Source organism: Accipiter gentilis, chromosome 29, assembly GCF_929443795.1.
Source record: "Accipiter gentilis chromosome 29, bAccGen1.1, whole genome shotgun sequence".
In the NCBI taxonomy this organism is placed as follows: Eukaryota; Metazoa; Chordata; class Aves; order Accipitriformes; family Accipitridae; genus Astur; species Astur gentilis.
In genome coordinates, this window is record NC_064908.1 from 15,873,398 (window position 1) to 15,895,323 (window position 21,926).

At 46.2% G+C, this 21,926-nt stretch overlaps 2 protein-coding genes across 4 annotated transcripts; one reads left to right on the forward strand and one right to left on the reverse strand.

The window, feature by feature from the left end:
* The first annotated feature begins 997 nt into the window (after nucleotides 1-997).
* Nucleotides 998-15,044, forward strand: POMT1 (protein O-mannosyltransferase 1). 3 transcript variants are annotated; one of them, XM_049832091.1, is made up of 21 exons: nucleotides 998-1,153; nucleotides 1,766-1,889; nucleotides 2,569-2,702; nucleotides 2,987-3,093; nucleotides 3,708-3,758; nucleotides 4,112-4,258; nucleotides 5,287-5,398; nucleotides 6,140-6,205; nucleotides 6,782-6,875; nucleotides 7,309-7,464; nucleotides 8,074-8,204; nucleotides 8,458-8,553; nucleotides 9,939-10,031; nucleotides 11,062-11,158; nucleotides 11,250-11,342; nucleotides 11,866-11,986; nucleotides 12,269-12,366; nucleotides 12,888-13,001; nucleotides 13,518-13,644; nucleotides 14,317-14,494; nucleotides 14,709-15,044. In XM_049832091.1, exons 2-21 carry the CDS (start codon nucleotides 1,800-1,802, stop codon nucleotides 14,881-14,883), a joined length of 2,280 nt encoding a protein of 759 aa, XP_049688048.1. In that variant the 5' UTR covers nucleotides 998-1,153; nucleotides 1,766-1,799; the 3' UTR covers nucleotides 14,884-15,044. The 3 variants fall into 3 exon arrangements, with proteins under 3 accessions (XP_049688048.1, XP_049688047.1, XP_049688049.1); XM_049832090.1 differs by having other exon boundaries at nucleotides 998-1,114; XM_049832092.1 differs by lacking the exon at nucleotides 998-1,153 and having other exon boundaries at nucleotides 1,765-1,889; nucleotides 2,559-2,702.
* On the reverse strand, nucleotides 14,919-21,916 carry UCK1 (uridine-cytidine kinase 1). The gene is made up of 7 exons (XM_049832093.1): nucleotides 21,806-21,916; nucleotides 21,304-21,463; nucleotides 20,330-20,426; nucleotides 20,058-20,200; nucleotides 19,862-19,956; nucleotides 18,698-18,746; nucleotides 14,919-18,280 (listed from the first exon to the last, which is right to left on the reverse strand). Exons 1-7 carry the CDS (start codon nucleotides 21,890-21,892, stop codon nucleotides 18,093-18,095), a joined length of 819 nt encoding a protein of 272 aa, XP_049688050.1. The 5' UTR covers nucleotides 21,893-21,916; the 3' UTR covers nucleotides 14,919-18,092.
* Between the last annotated feature and the right edge of the window lie 10 nt (nucleotides 21,917-21,926).

Genomic DNA, 21,926 nt, shown 5'->3' on the forward strand with positions numbered 1-21,926 from the left:
TTTGTTTTGGTTTGGTTTGGTTGGTTTGTTTGTTTCAATGCAAAGACCACCAGATTTTCCTAGTGGCCATAGACACCCTCCTTGGGTTTAATGGCTCTTCCTGACTCCTCAAGATGTCTACAGCCACAACCTTGACCGTTCCCCTGGGAATCACAGCAGCAGCAGTGAGGCGCTCACCCTTTAGCATGTCTCAAGGCGTTGTCCTTAGCTGGAATCCTTCCTCTGGTTCTGTATAAATTGCATTTGTTGTTTCTCAAGGGGATATTGTACTCCTTAAAGCTTTTAACCTCATGACCTGTATAGTAAATTTTTTTTGGCCTTTCCTCTCTTTGTCTTTTCATGTAGACCAGATATTTGAAAGGGCAGACGATGGATAATTGTGTAACATGCAACCTGTTTATATTTTTTGGAAACTTTTACTTGGACCGGAACTCGAATCACGGAATCACCAGGCCAGTTGCAGCACACTCTTTATTGCCCTTTTTCCTTGTTTCAGTACCTATTGTTTCTCCTTTCAAATATGTGATTGTATTAGCTCTTTCCATATGAAAGAATTCTCCTTATTTAAATAAAAAAAAAAAAAATAAAGCAGATTATGCTTTTCTCAAATTCCCAAGTCCCTTGTCTGGTTCTTTTCGTTAAAGACCTGTGTATCTATTTTACTTTTTTTTTCTCGCATGACGGTGGCCATGGGGCCATGGGTGACCATGCTACGGCGGGGACGCAGCATCTGGGGTGCTCCTGCCCCCTCGGCCGCGGTAGGGTGGTGCTGGGGTCGTGGCCCGGAGCCGGGTGGAGGAGTGTCTGGCGATGAGGGGGCGGCTCTCATGGCCGCCATGGCGGGGCGGGCCGCGGACCGGTCGCCACACGCCGCCGTTGCCGTGGCAACACGACGGGGCTCTTCCCTTTCCCCTTCTTCACGGCGCGGCGTGCGTCTGACGCCACATCCGGCGCCGCGAGGCAGGGGGTGGAGCGCGGGGTGGTGCCGCCACACCCCCCCCCCTCCGGTGAGCGGGGGGGCCGCCATCTCCTCAGGGCCGGGGGGTCCCGGTCCCGCCGCCTCCCCCGGGGCACGGGGGGGACTGGTGGTCGTCCTGCGGCCCCCCTAACCTCCGTAAGGCTCACGGGGGGTGGAGCGAGACCTGATGGCGGGGTTAGTGGGGCTGCCCCCCCCCGCCCCGAGGCTCAAGGGGGGGGGGGGGTTACGAGGCCTGGGGGGGGGGGCTGGTGGGCCTACTGCTCCCATAAGCTTCGAGGGGAGGGTGGGAGGCCTGGCTGCCCCCAAAAATCCTGAAGGGGGGGGTACAGGGTGGCTGGTGGGTCCTGTAGACCCCACAAGCCTCAAGGGTGAGGCCTGGGTGTGGGGTCAGTGGTCCTGCTTCCCCTCAGAGAGCTCAAAGGGGGGAACAGGGCCTGGGGGGGGGGGGGGCGGTTAGTGGTCCGACCGCCCTCTCACGGAAGGGGATGCCAAACCTGGTGGAGGGCTTAATGGTTCCCTGAGGAGGTGTACGAGGTCTGGCAGGGGAGGTAGTGCTGCACTCCTGCCCCAGGGTTTAAGGCCTGCCTGTACCTCAGGGAGAAGCAGGATCCCCTCCATCAGGGTGCTCTTTGGGGTTGCAGGGCCTGCGAGGCAATGTGATGGCCTGCCCTTGTCCTGGGTCCTGCAGGTGGGGCAGTGGTGTGGTGTCCCCAGTGCCGGTGGAGAGTACAGGTTTGTAAGGGGCTCCTTAAAAAGCCTGTTACACGCAGCGCTTGTGTTTTGTAGGTAGTGAGAAACAAGGAGGGTGGCACCGCACTTGATGGTGGTGATGTGCTCCCATCTTGCTTTGTTCTCCCCTGATCAAAGCCATGCAGATGGATTTATTCCGGTAACTTTCAGCTGTATTGAGGTGAGGAGATACAACACTGATTCCCTGCTATTTTCTGACCTAGCTTTTAGCAGTTCTGCCTACAGTAGAGTTCAGTCCTGCTTTCTGCAGCGCTCTCCCCTAGGCTGTGCTAGAGCCCTATAGCACCTACCTACACCTGTGCTCTAATAGCCAGCTTTTTAAGATAGAGGATGTTTGTGGGTTCTGCCCTCTGCCCCTGCCAAGAAATGTGCTCAGTTTGCGAGGAAGTAACTTTTTTTTTTTTTTTTTCCTTAAAGCTACCTGAGTAGCCTGGTGCCTGAGCATGTGGTTTGCCTATCACTAGCATTGGAATTTGGGCTGGGAGGTTTGCTTAGCACAAAGAGGAATATAGGCTTGAATTAAGCTATTGTGTTTCTCCAGAACTAGTGTAAGAATAAGCAAAGTTTCTAGCTTACTATTGATGACAGAGAACCATACTCATGCAGAAGCAGGGCAGATGAAAAGTTAACTGTGTTAGCTTAGTAACTTCATTTTTACAGTTACTCCAGTAGATACAGCAGAAAACACATAAATGTGGAAGGCAGGAGAGCTTTGGAGGATCAGTTACCATGAGCTGCTAGTAGCAGAAAGTGGTGCATATTTTCGGTCAAATGATCTTCAGCTATCTGTGAGCGAAAGGGTGACTGCTGCTCTCTGTTTCTCTCGGAGGTTTGGACAGACCTTTGACAGGATGTTGGGATTTCTGAAGAAGCCGGTTGTGGTTACTGCAGAGATAAATATGAACCTCGTGGCATTGACTGTGATGGGATTAATAAGCCGTCTTTGGGGGCTTTCCTATCCACGGGCTGTAGTGTGAGTAGAATAGTTTATTTTCTACTTGAATGACACAGACTTTTGTTTTTTAAACATTTGTGAGTAAGAATGCAGGAGCAGAAGGGCAGAGCTTGCCTGATGTCAGCCTCTGTAAATATGGTCATGGTGTTACCCTAATAGAAACTCCTGAGGGGAAGGTAAAGGGGCAAAGCCACTGTGCTTCACTGTATTCTTAGCTTTCTGCCAACAAATCAGTGTTTTCTTTCTTAGTATCCCTTTAGCCTGCAGTTAGATTTGACATATTTCTGCCTCTTGTGTTTCAGTTTTGATGAAGTTTATTATGGCCAATTCGTTTCGCTCTACATGAAGAGGATCTTCTTTGTGGATGACAGCGGCCCACCTTTTGGCCATATGCTGCTAGCTTTGGGAGGTAGGCCATCTCCTGAAATTGGGAAGTGTCTATTGCCTGTTGCTATGGAAGAGAAAAGTGCTGGTTAGAAATGAGTTGTCAGATCCTGTCTCTGGGGAAGAACACAAGGCAGCTGAGAGAGTTTGATGTAGAGAGAATTAGGATTTCTCTTATTTAGTACTGTTAGGGGGCTGTTGCATGAGTACTGGGGAGGTGATGGAGCCGTGTATCCATTACCTCATTGTTATCCAATCCTTTGGATAAAGAGAAAGGTAAGATTAGAACTGCTAGTGACTAGAAATAGTAGGCAACAAGGAGGCTTTCCGGCCTGGGTGTCTTTCTGTAGCTGAGATATACACAACATAAAAGTGTCTGTATGGGAAGGAGAGATTAAATATACATGTAACTTTGTCACTGAGAATCTGTTGTTGCCAATTTATATTCTTTGTGCCTCTGCACATTATCAAGCACTGCTGCAGGCAAAACAGTACGAAAGAGGACCCTTTTGGGAAAGGGGGCTTTCATGCATGGAAAAGCTATGTGCTTGGGAAATGGTTCCAGGACCAGTTTAGCACCAGTTTTTATACTTGTTTTGAGACTGGAAATTTTGAATTGTTGCTTATGTTATGTTGTAGGTTACTTAGGAGGATTTGATGGAAACTTCTTATGGAACAGGATTGGAGCTGGTAAGAGCTAATTTTAACTGTCTCGGTCTTTTGAGAAAACAAGTAGTATTTCAGTGGCTGACAGATTTCTTTTGCCTGACTAGTGGAAATAACGCTTTATCTGACACCTTCACTTTGCCTCTTAAGTAAAGTCTTCTGCAGGTCTCTAACAGAAGTTTAAGGCACTGTGATTCCATAGCACAGATTTTTAAAATCAGTTAGACCGTTTAAGCAGTACAAGATGGACAGCAAATTAGTAAGAGTAGGAGTTAGATTCAACAACTTGCTGTAGTCATAAGGAATTTTGTATTGATCCATCTTCTCTGCAATTAATAGTTTCCAAATTTGTGCATCACTGTTGTCTCCTATTTCAGAATATAGCATGAATGTTCCTGTTTGGTCCTTGCGACTCCTGCCAGCACTGGCTGGTGCTCTCTGTGTGCCTTTAGCATACCAGATTTTGGTAGAACTGCAGTTCTCCCACTGTGCTGCACTTGGAGCTGCTCTTCTGATTCTCTTAGGTAAGATTATTCCCCTGGGCCCGCTTCTTCATAAAGGGGGAGAAGGGTCCCTTTCCCCCTTGTGAATTTTTAGGCTGCATAAAAGGCTGGAGTAGCATCTCCCCACAGAACTCAAACAACATGTTGGAGCCCACTTTCATCCCTGGCCTGTATCAGTCTCTGCTGAGCCTCTGCGATCCCCTCTATCCTTACGTTCTGCAGCAGGCTGCCATTCTAGGTTGAGGCTTTTTACATGTTCATTTCATTATTAAGCAAAGTGGACAGCCTCAACAGCCTCACAGAAAACCACGTTTCTTGCATTCAAGGAGGCCTGTACTCTCTTCGTCAGAGGTTTATAGGGTGAGTTACAACCTACTGGTTTTCAACAGCAGGACGAACCTACTTACAGTCAGAGCTCATCAAATTTCTTCATCTCCAAACTGCAGCAAACCAGTCTTGTGTCCTTAGCACCATGATTTGACACTGTTCTGGTGTGTATAACTCAGTTGCTTTTTTTCTCTGAGGGTCTGCTGGCAGCTGCCTGAAATGGAAAGAGCCTCTCAACAGCCCTTCAGCAGTCTGATAAGAGAAACCTGTCCTAGCTACCAGCTGCTCTGATTCTGACTCAGGGAACCCTGCACAAAGCAGCTCATTGCAGCTCCCTTTCTTGAAGATTTGTCATCATGCTTATTGCCTGCTGGGGTCACTGCCTTGACTGTTTGCCTTGAGAACCACCTCCCTGCATTTCCCAGCAGTGATTTTCATTGCCTTTGTAGGCAGGCACAGCACCTTTATCTGCCTCCTGCCAGACTTTACTACTTGCCCACCTCTTTGTCCTTGGAGACAGTTACGGCCATGTACTTTGCTCCTGCTGGAAGGTTTTTGTCCCTTTAAACCCAACACCTCCCTATTACAGCCAGTAAGATTGCAAATGAACTGGCTGTCTTTAAATGGGCAGGTCCTTCTGTTGGATAATGATGCGATTGTCTGAGGTAGCACTTGCCTATAGATAAGGTTCTCTAATTTTGTGTCTCTCTCTCTTCCAACAGAGAACTCTTTGATCACTCAGTCAAGGTTCATGCTCCTGGAATCAGTATTGATTTTTTTTATCCTACTTGCAGTTTTGTCCTACCTGAAGTTCTGCAATTTGCAAAGGCACAGGTAAAGCTGGATTGTCTCCCATCCTTTTGGATATTCTAGTGGTGACTCCTTTTTTGTCACAGGCTATGTGGTTTTTTTTCTGTAAGTCACTTCACTGTTCTGCAGCTCACTTCATCTGTCTGTAAAATCCAGTGCTTTGACCTCTCCTATGCCTGCCCCAGAAGTTTTCTTTTCTGAGAGGTGTTAAAGACTGTTTTAACTGGTAGCAAGGTTGTCTTTTTATTTTACAATAAAAATAAAGTCCCCTGGGAGCACTCCTTTGCCAACCCACATTTTTTATTGGAAGGTTTCCTTCTGTGCACAGAAACACTGATGACAACAGGTCGCTTAATGCTCCTTTGTTACTGTTTACAGGCACTGAATTTAGAGATCTTTGGCTCTTTCCTTATGACTTCACATGTTCTCTCATCCTTGCAGAGGATAAAGTAATCTTTCGTAAAGTAAAATTATCTTTAAACTGAGCCCAGCAAATGATTTAATACATTGCTTTTATCTGTGGTATCAGGAGGCAGGTAGCGTTCAGTTTTGCTTTTCAGGATACAGAGAAGTACGTTTAACAGCACCCTGTAGGTCAGGGCTGAGAGTTGGTGGCATGGGAGGTTCAGAATGAGGTACCTCTGACTGGGGTAAGGAATAGTGGAGTCCTGCAAGTTTTTTTGAAGTTAAATTACCTACATTCAGGATCCTAAGAAGGTGCCCAGATCTCACCATAACATCCTTTCCTTTGTCCTTTTATTTAAGTTCCTTCTCTGGAAGCTGGTGGTTTTGGCTTCTGTTGACTGGAGTAGCTTGTTCTTGTGCAGTTGGGTAAGTGATGATGTCTTACTATGGTTTAGTAAGCTCACTTTCCTGCCTGCCATCTGAGCTATCAGTGGGGCTTTGGATTTTCAAGACTGATTCTTGGTGCTGTTCTGAGCAGACATCTCCATGACTTTTTAATGAGTTAGATTGTTTCTATAGAGAAGATGTCAATTCACAGTGGGCAATACCAGGTAATTAGAGGATACTGTCCTGGGAAGAACAAAATGTATTTCTAAGAGATGGCTTTATGTTATAAATTAGCATCTGCATTTCACCCCTCCCTCCTAGTTGCCTCAAGCTTCAGTAAGTCTGAATTTAGGGACTCCGTGCTTTGTGATCTGCCAACCTGTTATCAAGAAGGTTCTCTGTCACTGCGGTTATTTAATGTAATTGGCAAACAAATGGTACCTTCTGGTGTCAAAGCCTTGAGGTTTATTTATGTGCTTGTACCAAACTTGTCATGGATTTAAGTCCATGGACGTTAATGCATCCTGTTCAAGAGAAAGTTTGAATGTTTATGTCTTGTATTAGGTGGTTGTGTAGTTTTTAACCGTGTTCATTTTTTATGCACTTTCTTCTCAGAGTGAAATACATGGGCCTGTTTACCTATATGCTGCTCTTGGCCATCGCAGGACTCCACTTCTGGCACATGATAGGTGACCAAAACTTGTCAAATGTAGGTAGCACAACACGCAAAATGTATTATGTGTAACTTTTCAGTACAGGAGCCAGTCAGGACCCTTGCAAGCCCACAGATAACAGTGCTGTCTGTAGCTGGGTTTTGTGCTAAAATTCCTTGCCATAGTCTGCAAACCCTCCTGTCATAGAACAGTTTTCCAGCTCAGTTGCTGGGTGTGTGACTGGCTTTTCTGCTCTTATCCATGTCTTGGTGATTTGCCGCTCAAAACAAATACTGCTTCACATGCCTCCTGCTAGCTGCAGTTCACATCCTCAGTGGAAGTTATCCAGCTGTCCATGAATTTATAGCTGAATGAGGGTGGTTGGGGAAATGTAAGAAACAAAACAAGCCAAGTGCACTGGTATTTTAGTATTTTTAATATTTTTAATATCTGGAGCATGAAACCAGTGAGTTCTCTGTATTCTTCTAGGTTTCCTTGATGTGCCATTTACTAGCTAGGGGACTGGCCCTCATCATCATCCCAGTGGCAATGTACCTGTCCTTCTTCTATGTTCACTTGACTTTGCTGTATCGCTCTGGGCCTCATGACCAGATTATGACAAGTGCTTTCCAAGCCAGCTTAGAGGTAAAGGAAATGTGGTCATGAAACTAGTTTATTAGGGGAGAAGAGGGGGAAATCTGTCTTGTGTTCACTGTTAGAAGAAAGGTGTGTAGTCTTGTTCCTTTGATCCTGCATATTTGTTCCTTTTATGTCATTTAACTGCTTTGCTGCTGTAGTACTGTTTTAAGAAGAAGCAATAATGACTGAAGTCCTAATGACAGATGAAAAGCTTTTCCCAGTGAACCAAGAACAATGCGTTCACTCTTCTGCTGAAGATTTGTCCCTTCCTACAGGAAACTCCGCATAAGTAGACACAGACAGACCTCTTAAGTGATGATGTTGTAGACTACAGGATGACAGTATGATTTTCTGTAGAAGAGTGCTTAGTCTGTCTTTTAGAGCAGCATGGCTTTAGGGATATTCCCTAAGACCCTGTAGTCTTTCAGATGCTGGTGTATTTACTATCTGCTGAATATGGTGCTGCAAGACTTGATTTTTGTAGATACAGCCAAATGAGACAGCATTGTGCTAAGATACTGCTATGTTAAAGTGACAGGTGACTCTTAATAGAATTCAAACAGCCTCTGGTTTATTTCTTCTTCTCTCCACTTATCCTGTCATTATGCTTCTCAGGGTGGGCTGGCTCGAATCACTCAGGGTCAGCCCTTAGAGGTGGCCTACGGCTCTCAGATTACTCTGCGGAACGTGTTGGGCAAGCCCATGCAGTGTTGGCTCCATTCTCACACGAATACTTACCCCATCAGGTGAGGAGTCTGCTTGGGTCTGTATTGTTAGGATAAAAATATTCTCTGGTTCTTCACCTGCCAGTCCAAGTAGCTCAGTTTGGGTCCTGGCAATCTCTTAATTAATCCTTCTGAGCACACTGCAGATGTACAGATTCTCTGTGCTCTGTAGGAACGGAGCCAGTGATCTGGTGCTGGTTTGTATTGCTGTGACTCTGTTGAGCGCAGAAATGTACTGTTACACATCTGTGGGGTTTTTTAACCCTCTGTACAGGTATGAGAATGGACGAGGTAGTTCCCATCAACAGCAGGTGACCTGCTATCCCTTCAAGGATGTGAACAACTGGTGGATTGTCAAAGATCCAGGAATGTGAGTATGCAGGACACTTAAATGCCAAGCTGCTGTAAGCATAGCTTCTATATGCTTCCAAAACCTAACCAGGGCATAGCTTGGATTGTATATAACTATTCTCTGCTTATGGGCGTAGAGGCCATGTGTGATCCTGTGCAAGTAATTTCAGCTGCAGAGTTGATAAGGATGGCTCTTTGCGCAGTCCTCCTCAATATGGTAAAAGCATTATTGAAGACTCTGAAATTCTCTCTGAACTGCTTCTGCCAGAATGTGGGCTGTGCTGTGCACAAGGGGAACTTTAAAGACTCATGAGACTGGTGGGAACTTTTAAGGTGCTTTGCATGAAAGGGAAGTTTTGCTTTTTGAAGTGTGTGAGCCATGGCATTAGAGTGCCTTGATGAGTTTTATCAAACTTGAATGAGTCTCAGAAGAGAGTAGAAATCACTTTTGCAGAGTGAGTATTTCTTTGTATTTAAAGTGTGGGATGAACTGTAGAATCTGCCACATTGGGAGGAATTCCAAGTGGGTGCCTGTGCCTGAGAGGCCTGGTTTGTGCTGAAGTGTTTTGCCATTGTAACTGTCAGTGGAGAGCAGGACTCTTTGTTCTTGTAGTTTTGCCAGTAAAAGCCCTTGTGTAATACCATTTCATACTGATCAAAAAGTTGCTTTTGTAGGTTTCTTATGTTGCTCTGGGAACTGTATAGAGAGTCCTACCAGAAGGACTGTGTGCCATTATAAATTATATCCACATTGGGAAAGTTTGTCCATAGTGCAAACCTGTCAAGCAGGGACTCTACCAGAACCACAGAAACCCAGCATCTTCTTAAAATTCTTCAAACCCAAGACTCCTATGAGCTCTGGGGGATGTGAAGTCCTTCTATAGAACGGGAAAGTACAGGCAGCAGTCAGGTGAACTGCAGCGTTCCCCCTTGCCAAAGCACGCCTTCACCCTATCCAGAAGCAGGACGAGAGTTTGGTCTTCATGGTGGAGGTAGCCATTGATCTCTCCTATAATTCTGCCAAAAGTGACATCAGTTGTAACATGAACACCTGTCAGACATCACTGAAGCACTTACTCATTTCACAGAAGCCACCAAACAGCTGTGTGGTGGGAATAACCTGAACTGGCTCCTGACTGACCTGGATTCAGACCACTGACCTCACTGCTGGGGTGTCAGTATCCCATTACCAACCCTCTGAGTCATTCTGCCCTTAACTCACCTTTGCCTTGATGAGCTTTGTTTCCATTCTGGTACAATCTATAGATTGCTTTAATTTCTCATCTTACTGGCGAAATGTCTGTCCCTGCCTGCAGCTTCTTGACTTAGCAGTTTGGTCATGACCAGGTTGCATTATATATAAAGAAGAATGTAACCACTTCCTCTTGGGTGTCACTCCGTCAGGCAGCAGCTGGTGGTGAGTAACCCACCTCGTCCTGTCAGGCACGGGCACATCGTGCAGCTGGTCCATGGCATCACGACTCGGTACCTCAACACGTAAGTCCTTTCCTCATCCTCTGCTCTGCCAAGCCTGCTGGCTCATTCTGCTTTGTTGTCTCTCAGAATAACTATTCTGGGGTTGAAGCGCAGTGACCCTTGCATTCAGATATGCCATAAGCTGCCTGTTACTCATGGATTCTTAAAACAGTGGGGATAGGAGGGACCTCATGTGGTTTGTTACATAAGCCATCCCCGTGGCCCAGAGAAAGGGTGCTGTATGCTTTTTTTTTTTTTTCTGCAGTTGACTTGGCAGTGGGATTTGATACTAATCACAAACTGTTCAGTGGTTGCTAGCTGTTTCTGGTCTTCTCTACTAGCAGCCTTTAGAGGGGCTAGTGGTGGTTTCACCCATGTTCACATTTCATGGTAGTTCTGTAGATTCCTAAATATATAGTCCCCTTGGTGAGTCTTCATCCTTGCCCCTTCACTGCCTCTGCTCCAGGCAGATGCAGATACTTAGTATTTTGTGTGACTGTTAACCCAGCGTCAACTCCACTGAACTTTGATGGCATATTCCTGTGTGAAGGATGTGCTCTGGAAGTTAGGAAGTTGTGGTGGAGAATCAGGTGTGCTGTGGCTGATTGCCATGGATTCTTGCCTGTTTTGCAAAGACCGCAGTATGAAATTGCCTCCTGACTGCTTCCCAAAGGGTGTCTGCATGTACTTGACTATCACTCAGATTAGGAAGGGGGTTGTTCTGAGCTTGGGTTTTTGCTATGTGCCTTCCAAACCTAATTTGTTCATTATTGGGAACCCCAGTGAACAGCATCTCTGTTTGTCACAATCAGTGCTTGTTCTTCAGCCTGGCATAGCAGGCATCTGTATTGGCTTCCTCTGAGCCTGTTCCTGGCAGCTCTTGATAGTGGGGAGTGTTCTCTTTCAGAGTAAACAGTGCAATCTGTATAAATGAGTTACTTTTTGCTTTATTACTGAATCTGGTGTAAGACAATTCAATACCTTTATGGGTTTGCTTTTTATATAAATTTGGGAAATGGTGTTGGAGGATCTTACTTTACTTGTCTTCCAGGCATGATGTTGCTGCCCCTCTTAGTCCCCACTCCCAAGAAGTTTCCTGCTATATTGATTATAACATCTCCATGCCAGCACAGAACCTCTGGAGAGTGGTGAGTGGTCAAAAGGAAGGGAGGAGCTCATCATGTTCCAGCAGAAACAGCTGAGACAACATGACGATCAAAAGACATCTCTCTGTTGTAGGAAATTGTAAATCGGGAGTCTGACACAGACGTGTGGAAGACAATTCTGTCAGAAGTGAGGTTTGTTCATGTGAACACCTCTGCAGTGCTAAAGGCAAGTGGATTTATGTTTATTTGCCTATAGCTTTTTCTCTATGCAGTTCTTGTAATCTCATAAACTACTAATCTCTCTGCTCCAAAATACCTAAACCACTAAAACAACCAAATTGGTAAACAAAAGGAGACAATAAACTTGCTCAATGTGATAAAAGAGCAGCATGTGTTTCAGGTAGTCATACTCGTACTTCATTCCTTTTCAGCATGCACAGCTGTCCTACTTCTCGGGAGGTTGTGACCACTGTACACAACTGGGGTTTAGATACAGCCTCAGAAATTGATGCTTAATCTGTGTGTAGTATGTGACAGCGGCTGGAATAGTTAAGGATCTCTTCACAGAGTTTGCCAGAATCACAGGCTTTATGGCTGTAGCATTTGTTGAGACACTATTGCATGGTGACTCTTCACATACTTTCTAATAGTCCCTTGCTGTCATCCACTGCTCAGGCAGGGCCTAGGAACTTCCATCCTGAAATTCACATTGGCAGGACTGTAAGTTCACAGTCATCTTTCACTTTCAGCTCAGTGGAGCATCTTTACCTGAGTGGGGATACCGGCAGCTGGAGGTGGTTGGAGAAAAGCTGTCCAAAGGCTACCACCAGAGCATGGTGTGGAATGTGGAAGAGCACAGATATGGGAAAAGTACGTCTCAGCCATGTTCTCGAAGCAGATTTCTGTGACTGGGGGAGGCTTCATGTTGATGGGAAGGTGGTATTGCGTATATGTGTGTTCAGCAGGCTCTGGCTCTATCATGATGTCAGAGTCCTTACAAATCCCCTTAGAATGCGCTTGCAGTTGGACTATGTATTGGAGACGGGCTCCTGGGAGTGTGAGGAGCCAGGGCTGTATCTTATGTGCTCTCTCCCCTTTCTAGCTTTCTGTCTGTTATGTGGTTTATTTCTGAGCCATGCTGTTCTCTTCCAGGCCAAGAGCAAAAAGAGAGGGAAGTGGAACTCCACTCTCCCACACAGATGGACATAAGTAAAAACCTCAGCTTCATGGCAAAGTTCATGGAATTGCAGGTGAGTGTCTTGGTGTTCCCTTCATCTTTCCTTCTGCTGCAGAGCAGGAACCTGAGCATTTCTCCAAACTGTGAGCCTGAGGATTCATTGTTTATTCCTTGCTGGTAGAGTAGTTTGGCTTCCTCACTGAAAAAAAATATTTCTGAATGCACTTAGAAGGGCATTAGAGACCTATGCTGTTCAGCAACGAATACCGAAGTGATTGTGTAAAAAAAGAAGGGGAAGGAAGATGAGTTGGGCACCCAGAAGCTGTCTGAAACTGAACTGTAATGTGTTGTGTATGCAGTTAGTAGTGTTGATGCCGCTTACTAACATTGTAGAAATCCACTAAGGAAAGTAAGTGCATTATATAAGAACAAAATAAAATCATTGTATTGATCAGTATCCTGTAGGAGATGTGCAAAATCTTCCTCCACTCCCAGGTTAAGAACTTAACATCTTACATCTGGAGCTGTTCACCCACACCTGCTATCCCGCTCATTGTTCCAATTCTGAAAGCCTTCTGTTTACTTTTATCGTAGTGGAAAATACTCACATTAAAAAATGAAGACACCGAACATAAGTACAGCTCCTCTGCTCTTGACTGGATCACAATGGACACAAATATTGCCTACTGGCTCCACCCAACTTCTGGTGTAAGTACGAGAGGTAGAAGTAAACATGAACCTGGTGAAGAAAGCAGACTTCAGTTCAGGTGTGAGTGAGAGCAGAGCTGCAGTTCCAGCCAAGGAGCTGCTTCAGGATGGACTCTTCCTGTATTAAGAATATTATTTTCCCTGAGGTTTGGGTTGGGCTTTTTTGGCATGTGATACAGCTTTGACAGTAGTTGCTTTTAATTAAATGTCTTCTTGCCTTTTTTTTTTTTTTTTTTTTTTTGTAAAGGAAAACTGCAGTTGAATAGTTTCCATTATTGATTCCATTTAGAAGATGAGTTAATCTCCAATAGCATCTTTTAAATGCCTTACATTACAAAAGAGTCTTAAAGCAGCAAAGTTTATTCAGCTAGCTTTGTTCCAGGAAAGATCAGGTTACTAGCCAGGCACATTCTGACTTCTTTTAATTTAGCAAGTACGCATAGGTAATACTTAAACTTACCTAAAAGAACTGCAGCATGTTCCTGCTTCTGGCTTAGACCATCTTCTATCCTTCAGGCCCAGATCCACCTCCTTGGGAATGTTGTCACCTGGGCTTCAGCTAACATTGCTGCTCTGGTCTACACGTGTCTGTCCCTGTGGTACTTGATCCGCCGAAGGAGAAAGATTTACGACTTGCCTGAAGGTCTGATTCCATTGTGTATGTGTGTGTCAAGGGTAGGGCGGAGGGGGGCGTCGCTTGTCCAGCTACACTTTAATGGCCCCAAAGCCACGATTTTGCAACTATGTACTTGGCTATGCTAGCATTTTTTCCTGCCCCCAACCCTGAAATTTTCATTAGGGACACACAAACATTCAGAGTAGCCCATGAAGAGCCTGATTATGGTTATCGCAATATGACCACCACCTCATGAGACAGTATAGTACCCAGCATTGTATATATTTGGATGTAGGAAATGTCCAGGCCCCAGATTTGGATTTTACTGAGCCTTTTTGTGATGATTTAAAGGAGGTAGATACTGGCTGTGTGGGAAGGGGTTTATTTTAGATGTGTTCATTCCAAGCAAGGTACTGTCTCCTCCATGTGGCTGGGCAGTTTTGTGCTGACCTTTCTGGCAGTACATTTTGTTGTCACGCTGTGAAGCTGCTTCATATTGGCAGTAATCTGTCTTGATGGACACTTCATAAAAGCCTGACAAAATGTAACCATTTCCTTCAGCTGAGTGTGGTTAAGTTAAAGGTTGTATTACCACAAACTGTAGAGAGTGGGGAAAAAACAAACCGTGACAGTAGGCAACCTTCTAGAGACTTTAGGTTTCCAGGGACTGTGCTTTGAGGTATCTCCTGTCTCCGGCAGATGCATGGCAGCTCTGGGTATCAGCCGGGGGGATCTGTGTTGGAGGCTGGGCTGTGAATTACCTGCCCTTCTTCCTGATGGAGAAAACACTTTTCCTGTACCACTACCTGCCTGCCGTCACATTCCAGATTCTCCTGATTCCCATCGTATTACAACATCTGAGTGATCATCTCTGCAGGTATTTGGTTTTAACAGATAGATAGACAAGAGAAGTGACAGTTCTTTTCTCCAGGCTTGTCACCTTGGCAGGCGGCTGCAGTGATTTTTCCAGCAGTGGCCATACTTTGTCATTTGCCTTTAGAGACAATAGGCCATATGTAGGTCTTCCTTTTGGATTAAGTGTTTGGCCAGCACTGATGTAACTTGACTGCTCTTTCCTTCTCTCATCCCAGATCTCTGCTTCTCAAGAGCATGTTCAGTGCATTGATCGTAGCCTGGTTCTCTTCAGTCTACTTTGTCTATTGCACATTTCGCCCTGTGACCTATGGGGAACCCTCGCTGTCTGTTACCGAACTCAAGGACTTGCGCTGGAAGGACAGTTGGAACATCCTTATCCGAAAACAGTGACAACTACAATCTTGTTACAGGCCAAAGGAAACGCATTTTATGCAAAGCCAAGAATTTATTGTTAGTATAATTGAAATCTTAACAGTCTGATCAAATAATTGATAGTAGTCCAGATCTGATTATTACAGGAAAAGAAAATAAAAGAATACTGTTACAGAAAAGGTCTCAACAGTAATATTAGCTGTTATGAGCACAATTCCCAGTTTCTATCCCTGTTACATTCACCCTTCCGCTATCCCTCAGGCTCTGAAGGTTGCTGACCTCAGTCAACAGCATCCTAGGTCCTTTGCAGGGAAGAGCATGCTGCAAGGGATTCTTCTTCCTCTTTCCTGGGATTATGATGTTGACGGTTTCTACCTTCTTGCACTATGTTGCACTGAGGGCTATTTTATGTTTCCTAGCACCTTGGTCTGCAATTCCCTATTACAGGTTCCTATAAATGGATACTCTCCAGCATAACAGATACTTTTCTCTGTTTTCTTTATTACTCCTAAAACTGGGTTTTCCTTGTTCTAAAGCTTACACGTCTTTAACAACCAGTAATTGGCCCTGCATTCTTCAGCATCTTCCTATGACTATATTCCTCAACAATGCATTATTTGCCCCCGCTTTCAATGCTCTGCTATTATCCCTCTTTCATTACATTACAGTATTAAGCTAAGTTTATAAATAGTTCATTCTGCATAGAATAATGAGTTGTTACTATTATCTATGTATAATCATTTGGCATGACCATTGTTGTTATGAAGCTAAGCAAAAATAAAACAAATAGACATTTAAAAATTGCTGTTACAGCTAAACAAGCTAAAACAAAGCTTCAGGCAGGCCAAGAAGTCAGCCAAAGCCAGAAGAATCCTTTGGCCTTGGGGCATTCATATGAAGCCTGTGGCCTGTTACTAGTAATGGCAGTGTTTTATTTACCAGGATGCAGGGTTACACCTCAAATCTTGTAGGAAGAGGAGCTCTGAGCAAGGTAGAACTGACAGTGCTGACAAAGAAACCTGCTCTAATTTGTACACTTGGCTTCAGGGTAAAAATATTGTAGGTAACAGCCCATACCCTGGCCTGCACCAGTAGAGGAATTCAGAGGGTAAGAGAAGGTGCAAGTGAAGGACTGGGATCACTCAGTGGGGAATTTACAGTAGCTCCATAAAGACAGTCAACAAGAATTTATAGTACCTATGCCACATTTAGTTTGGTTTTCTTTTTTTTTTTCCTCCACGTGGCTGCAGCAGCATCTTGCAGTACAGCTCAAAGCTGACCAAGAACAGCAGTCCTAGACAGGCCAGGGTGCTTTTTACTGTAGCGTTCCTTACTGCTCTAACAAATGCTATTCAAGGCTGCTTTGAGCTCCCCTGCCCCCAGAGGAAGGTATGATCAAACACCCCAGTCATTCAAAGTAGGTTTTAGCAACTATTTTGCTCTTACTTAAATCAGCCCCAAGAGCTAATGCTTCAGTGCAGTAGCTCATGCTCTAAGTCTGTCACCCTGAGCTAAACAGCACCCAGCAGCAGTTAGGAAATGAACTGCTTTCTCCTCAGCATTAGAGATGTACCACTGAACTGTGGTGATCACTACTAGGTAACAAACCTTTACCGATTTCCAGTGTTGAAAAGACTATAGGGATGACAGTGCAGACTGCATTTTTTTCTTTTTAAAAAAGTGGTTTGTCGGGGTTTTTTTCCCCCTCAATAAAGCTTCAGCCATTATAGAACTAAAGCTAACAATTCTGGGAAGAAAGAACTGTTGAGCATAAGATCATCTCCAGAAGTGTTCCTTTCCGTACCTTTGTGCTGGCATAGTGCAAGTAGCACAAATAATACCTTTTACATAAAGTGGTCATTTCTGCTCACTGTTGGTTCATTTGTTTATTAGCCAAAGTAACACACCCACAAGCAACACAGCCAGACCCTGGTTTTAGAAAACTAGCAAATATGAAAAAGTTCCTCTTAATAGTACTTCCCCCCCCTCCCCCCCCCCTTGTTAAAATTACACCACAGGTCCAGACTGAAGAAGGATACCACAAGGACATTTTCAAAGGCCCAACCAGCACTTAATTTCAGAATTATCTTTTTTCCAGAAACTCCATGTTGCTGCAGTACCACTTATCTGGGGTTAGCAACAGAAACTGGGATGTCACTGTTTATACTTGCAGCCTCTTGTCTGCTCTCTTTAGAAAACCAGACATTCTTGAGTTTAAACCGCCTGAGCGCAAGGCAAGCGCTTTGAGCCTGTCTGAGGGTAGAAGCATGTCCAGAGCTGTTTGTACCACCAGGAGGGTCTTGCAATTCACAGCTTTGCCCCTTGCTGATCTTACCACCCAGCTCTGGAAGTGGACGAATTCTGCCCAGCAGAATCCGCAACCAGCAGTACAGAAATGCCCGAAAAGACACTAATACTGACAAGGTCAGGTTTCTGTTTCCATGAGCAACTCAATCCAGTTGGAGCTCACACATTCATTAACTGTGGTAAAGGAGACTATTTGGGTACAAAAAAATAATCATACAGTGTAGCAAGGTTTGGAAGCTTAGAAAGGAATAAATTAGGAACCAGAATCACACAACTTCCTGGGCCTATCCCCCTGATGAACTGCAAGTCCCCATTTGTCCCAGACAGTCTCTGTTTCATCTCCATCTTGGGAGAGATTCCTCTACAGGTCAATCCTTTTGCCTCCACATGCTACTACAAGCTAAAAAGGAGGCTGGCCAGCGGGACAGCAATGCCAGAACTCAAGGTGCCAACAGGTGAAGAGTAAGGACTGCACCTGCTTGTTAACAGGGTGTGAGCTAGTCTTAGATAAAAAGACTTTTTTCTTTTGAAAAAACAGGCAGATAATTTTCCTGCTAAGGAAGATCATCATCAGGGAAATGGGGTATCTTGCTAATCACCTAGTAGCGCTTAATTTTCAGGGGAGACTTTAGCATTAGATCTCATTTTGAAAATTAAGGCAAGTAGCACTGCCTTCAACCAGTCCATGAAGTAACATCGTAACTCCAGACATGGCAGGGAGGAAAGGGAGGGGTTTTGGAGGCGAGGGGGCGGTAGGCCAACTCCTTCCTCTCCCCTCTGCGAGAAGTTTCACACCAGTATCCCCTCCGCTGCTAGGATGATTTAAAGGGCACTTCACCAACCATTCTGTTGAAGTCCTTTCCCAAAGTTGTCTTCAGTGTTGGCCTGGACCAGAGGCAAATCCTTCAGACATGGACAGGTCAGTGCGGACGGCTGCTGGACTCCAGGTGGGAGCGTTTGCCGGCCGCTAGCACGCTGCTGCTCTCTGTTTGTTCAGGGAATGGGCGCTTGTAGGTCCGACCGTGTCCGTTCATTGCCCCTCGCTGCCACTTGCAGATGTCTCCGTTTAGGATGTCTTGAATGTGCTGCACTATAAGGTTTATAGCAACTGCAGAGAGGAACAGGAAATAAAGGACACGCAGGCTTTCTTGGCTGAGCTATCTAGAAAATGTGGAGCATCCAGCCCTGTTCAACTCAAATTTTAACAACAAGGCTTTAAATGAAACTATGCCTGCCCTCTGCAGCGAGGTCAGACCTCAACAGAAACCAGCAACTGCAGAACCGGCTTTAACACCGGTGTCCTGCTCTGCATCCCCAATCTCCTGTTGCTTTTTTCAGCCCTCCTCAGGCTGAGCAGCTGGTCATCCCGGTCAGGCTCTGAGCAGCTCCCTCCCCTACAGCCCTCCAGCAAAACACCTTTCCTTAGAAGCATGCAAACCAGGCAGTGGTGTGCCACCTGCTCTCTTCCCAGCCCCAAAGGCGGTCCCCCCAGAGAAATCAGACAGAGAACCGAACTCTCTTTTACCCATGTTGTCAACTCCTCGGGGGATGATCACATCTGCATATTTCTTTGTCTGCAAAACAGTAACGGTGGTGGAGACTGTTAATGGGAAAAGCCAGCTTTATTCTAGGAAGAAGCTACCAAACGCCAGAAAGCTGGGGGCAAAGATAGAGGCGTTTCTGTGCTCTGGGGCTGCAAGTTAAAGCTCTTGGTTGTGGTCACACCTAAACGAATTGAGAAGTCGTATTGGCTAACGTGCACTGGATTTAAGGTCAGGGATTGTTCTGATTGTCCCTTTGCAGCGAATTGCAAAGTAGAAGCAGGAGGTCAAGCGTGGAGTACTTGCTTTTACACTTCTGAAGAGTACGCTGCCTTCCAATGGGTCACCTGCTTCGGGGCTGAGGTCTGTTTGCTAAGAGCTGGTTCTAATCAGCATTTCACAAGCCATTGCTAAATATCTACCGAGAGCCAAGGTACCCAACGCGCATGTAAAATTCCTTCCTGCCTCTGATGACATTTTATTGATCTCTGCCACCACAGAGCCCCTGGGTTTTTTCCCCCCTGCTACTTATAAAAAGGCTGGCTAATTCAGCATTTCTAATGACCCCTTTTACAATCCCAAAATTGCTTTGATCTAGAGCAAGAGGCGCCTGAGCTGGCCTTTTCCATCTTATTTAATCCACATACCAAATTTTGTTCTCAAAGGGTTTTTTGCAAATTAATTTGATTACATGAGCACCTAAATTGGCCCCACATTATACAGTGTAGCAAGCAGATGCTATAATGGTCTGCCCTGGGTTTTCACCAGCATTCCCTGTTGAGAGTCTGCTGGAAACCAAGCTCTTCTTTCTTCCCACAAGAATAAATGCAGAGTGGGAGTGTTTCAGTCAAAGGGACCTATGCTAAAATAGCCATGGCAGCAAGCAGTGAGAAAATGTGTGCAGCCTCTAGGGATTTCCATGGTGCTTTGCAAGCAGAAAGAACCAACCATTTAAGTTCCTTAAACAAGCAGCTTGTAATGGTTAAATAGATAAGGCGGAGGGGAGAGGGTGGGATTCATGAAATACGAGTATCAAAAGCCACCACTGCTGCACCTACAGTGCAGCTAATCCCCAGGCGACCCTGCTCCTTCTCTTCCTCCCCAAAGCCCCCCCCCCCCCCAAATCAAATTAGTGAAACATTTGGTACCGGTAAGCAGAACTCCTCAAAGGCAGGCTTGACAAACGTGGTGTACTGGGTGAGGATCTGCTCAAGGTCTCTCCCGCGTTTCATATCTCGCAGAACTGGGACGGGAAGATAAACTCCGTGAGATTTACCACATGGCCAAGGATGGATAAGGAACACGAGCAGGCTGATGCTGCCCGTGACGGCAGAGCATTAGTACCTCTGCGGGACAGCCGGACGTCAGAATCCGTGTCAACAAAGAGCCGGAGATGGAACATGTCCCGAATGTCTTGGTTGTAGAAAACCAGGATCCCCTCGAAGAGAACAACATCAGCAGGATAAACCACCGTTGTCTCTGCCAGCCTGCCAGGAAAAAACACCCAGAGCACATTGTTCAATGGGTCTCGCACCGCAGTCCGGCGGTCTGTCCCCAGGCCCAGCTGGGGACACCCACATATGCAGCCCAAGACTTCGCACAAAACTGAAACCTACCTAGAATGCGTCACGAAGTCATAGGTCGGTACCTCAACAGTTTTCCCCTCAACAATATTTTTCAGGGTTGTATGCATCAGATCATTATCAAAAGCATCTGTGAGAGGAAGGTTTAAAGAAAAAGAGGTTCAGATGCTGGTATAGCAAATGTTCAGCTCAGATTTGCTAGGCCCAAAGGAAAAGCTCTCTGCCTAGTCTTGTACCAGGGAAAAAGGAACTTAAGCTTTTTTCTTTCCTACCAGGAGCAATCCAACACTCCCTGCCCAAGCTAGAACTGCTATACTTGGTTACGGAGATAAGGAAGAGAGAATTTGCTGTTTACAAGCAACTACAATACCAAGAAATTAAGAACCAGAACTTGAGGCTAGGAATTGTGTAATTTTACCAAACCACTTGGTAATTGTATAATTTTGTGCAGCTCTTGGCCTGTTAGCTAAGAGTAATTTAGAAAACCTCAGACATCTTCAATGCTTTTCAGGAGCGTTTGCTGGCTAGCCTACAGCAGGCTCTAGACTTCAGCCAAGGGCAGATTGTTGTCCCATTTGCAATCCATAGCACTCCCTGAGCAGGGAGAACAGCTGTTTGTGTGGACAAGGAATATCAGGAAAGGATTTGGGGAACGATGCGCTTTGTCACAGAGCCTCTCAACAGCCGAGGATGAGGAGACGGAGCAGCGTGCGAGCTGGGACGCTCTCCAACTCTCTCCAGCATCGCTCTCTGCGAGGATGCACTAAAACAGCAGTCACCGCCCGCAGCAGCGTGGCTTTCGCGACAGCAACACGGACACGTGAAAGACAAACAGGTGCTTTGGTGGGAAAAAGAGCATTTCTGTTATCCGGCACTTCTCATTTCCTACAGGCCCTCGTAGCAAACCCCAGCTGCTCTCCAACCGCTACCTCAACCGCATTACAGATGGGAAGGGGGAGGAAAAAGGCAGCCAGGGTTTCTTTGGGCCCCACCAGCAGCAGCCTCACCCGGGTGGTCGAAGTTGTACTGTCCCTTCAGCGCCTTGGCCTGCTGCTCGGCGGTCAGCACCTTGTAGAAGCTGTCCTGGCTGAGGATGAGCACCTTCCGCTGCCGGCGGTCCACCTCGTTCTGCCCCAGCAGCTCCATGATCTTCTCGCACACTGTGGACTGGGAGGGGACGGGGAGTGGGATGGGGGGCTCAGGCAGAGCGGGGGGACCACGGACCCCAAGCCCAGCCTTTCCCCGGGGGGGACCGACACCCCCCCACCACACACCACCCCCCACCACACACACACCACACGCACACACATCACCACACACACACATCACCACACACACACATCACCACACACACACATCACCACACATCACCACACACCGACCCTCCCGCCGGAGCTGGAGCCCGAGCCCGCCCCGGCACGCTGAGGCCGACACCGGCGAGCACCGCTCAGGTCCCCCGCGGGCCCGATCCCTGTCAGAAAACCGGCGGTGCCGGTGCCGGTGTCTCACCTTGCCGCTGGCGGTGCCGCCGCTGACGCCGATGAGGAAAGGTTTGGGGTGCGGCCGCTCCGGTTCGGCTCCGCCGGCGGAGGCCATGGCGGGACGCGCTGCCGCGGGGGATGACGGGAGG

Coding starts and splice junctions, on each gene's coding strand:
- POMT1 (XM_049832091.1), top strand. CDS start 1,800: ATGGTGGTGATGTGCTCCCATCTTGCTTTGTTCTCCCCTGATCAAAGC. Junction 5,399..6,139: donor TGCAATTTGCAAAGGCACAG/GTAAAGCTGGAT, acceptor CTTTTATTTAAG/TTCCTTCTCTGGAAGCTGGT. Junction 14,495..14,708: donor CTGAGTGATCATCTCTGCAG/GTATTTGGTTTT, acceptor CTCTCATCCCAG/ATCTCTGCTTCTCAAGAGCA.
- UCK1 (XM_049832093.1), bottom strand. CDS start 21,892: ATGGCCTCCGCCGGCGGAGCCGAACCGGAGCGGCCGCACCCCAAACCT. Junction 18,747..19,861: donor TTGAGGAGTTCTGCTTACCG/GTACCAAATGTT, acceptor ACTGTTTTGCAG/ACAAAGAAATATGCAGATGT. Junction 18,281..18,697: donor CCGAGGAGTTGACAACATGG/GTAAAAGAGAGT, acceptor TCCTCTCTGCAG/TTGCTATAAACCTTATAGTG.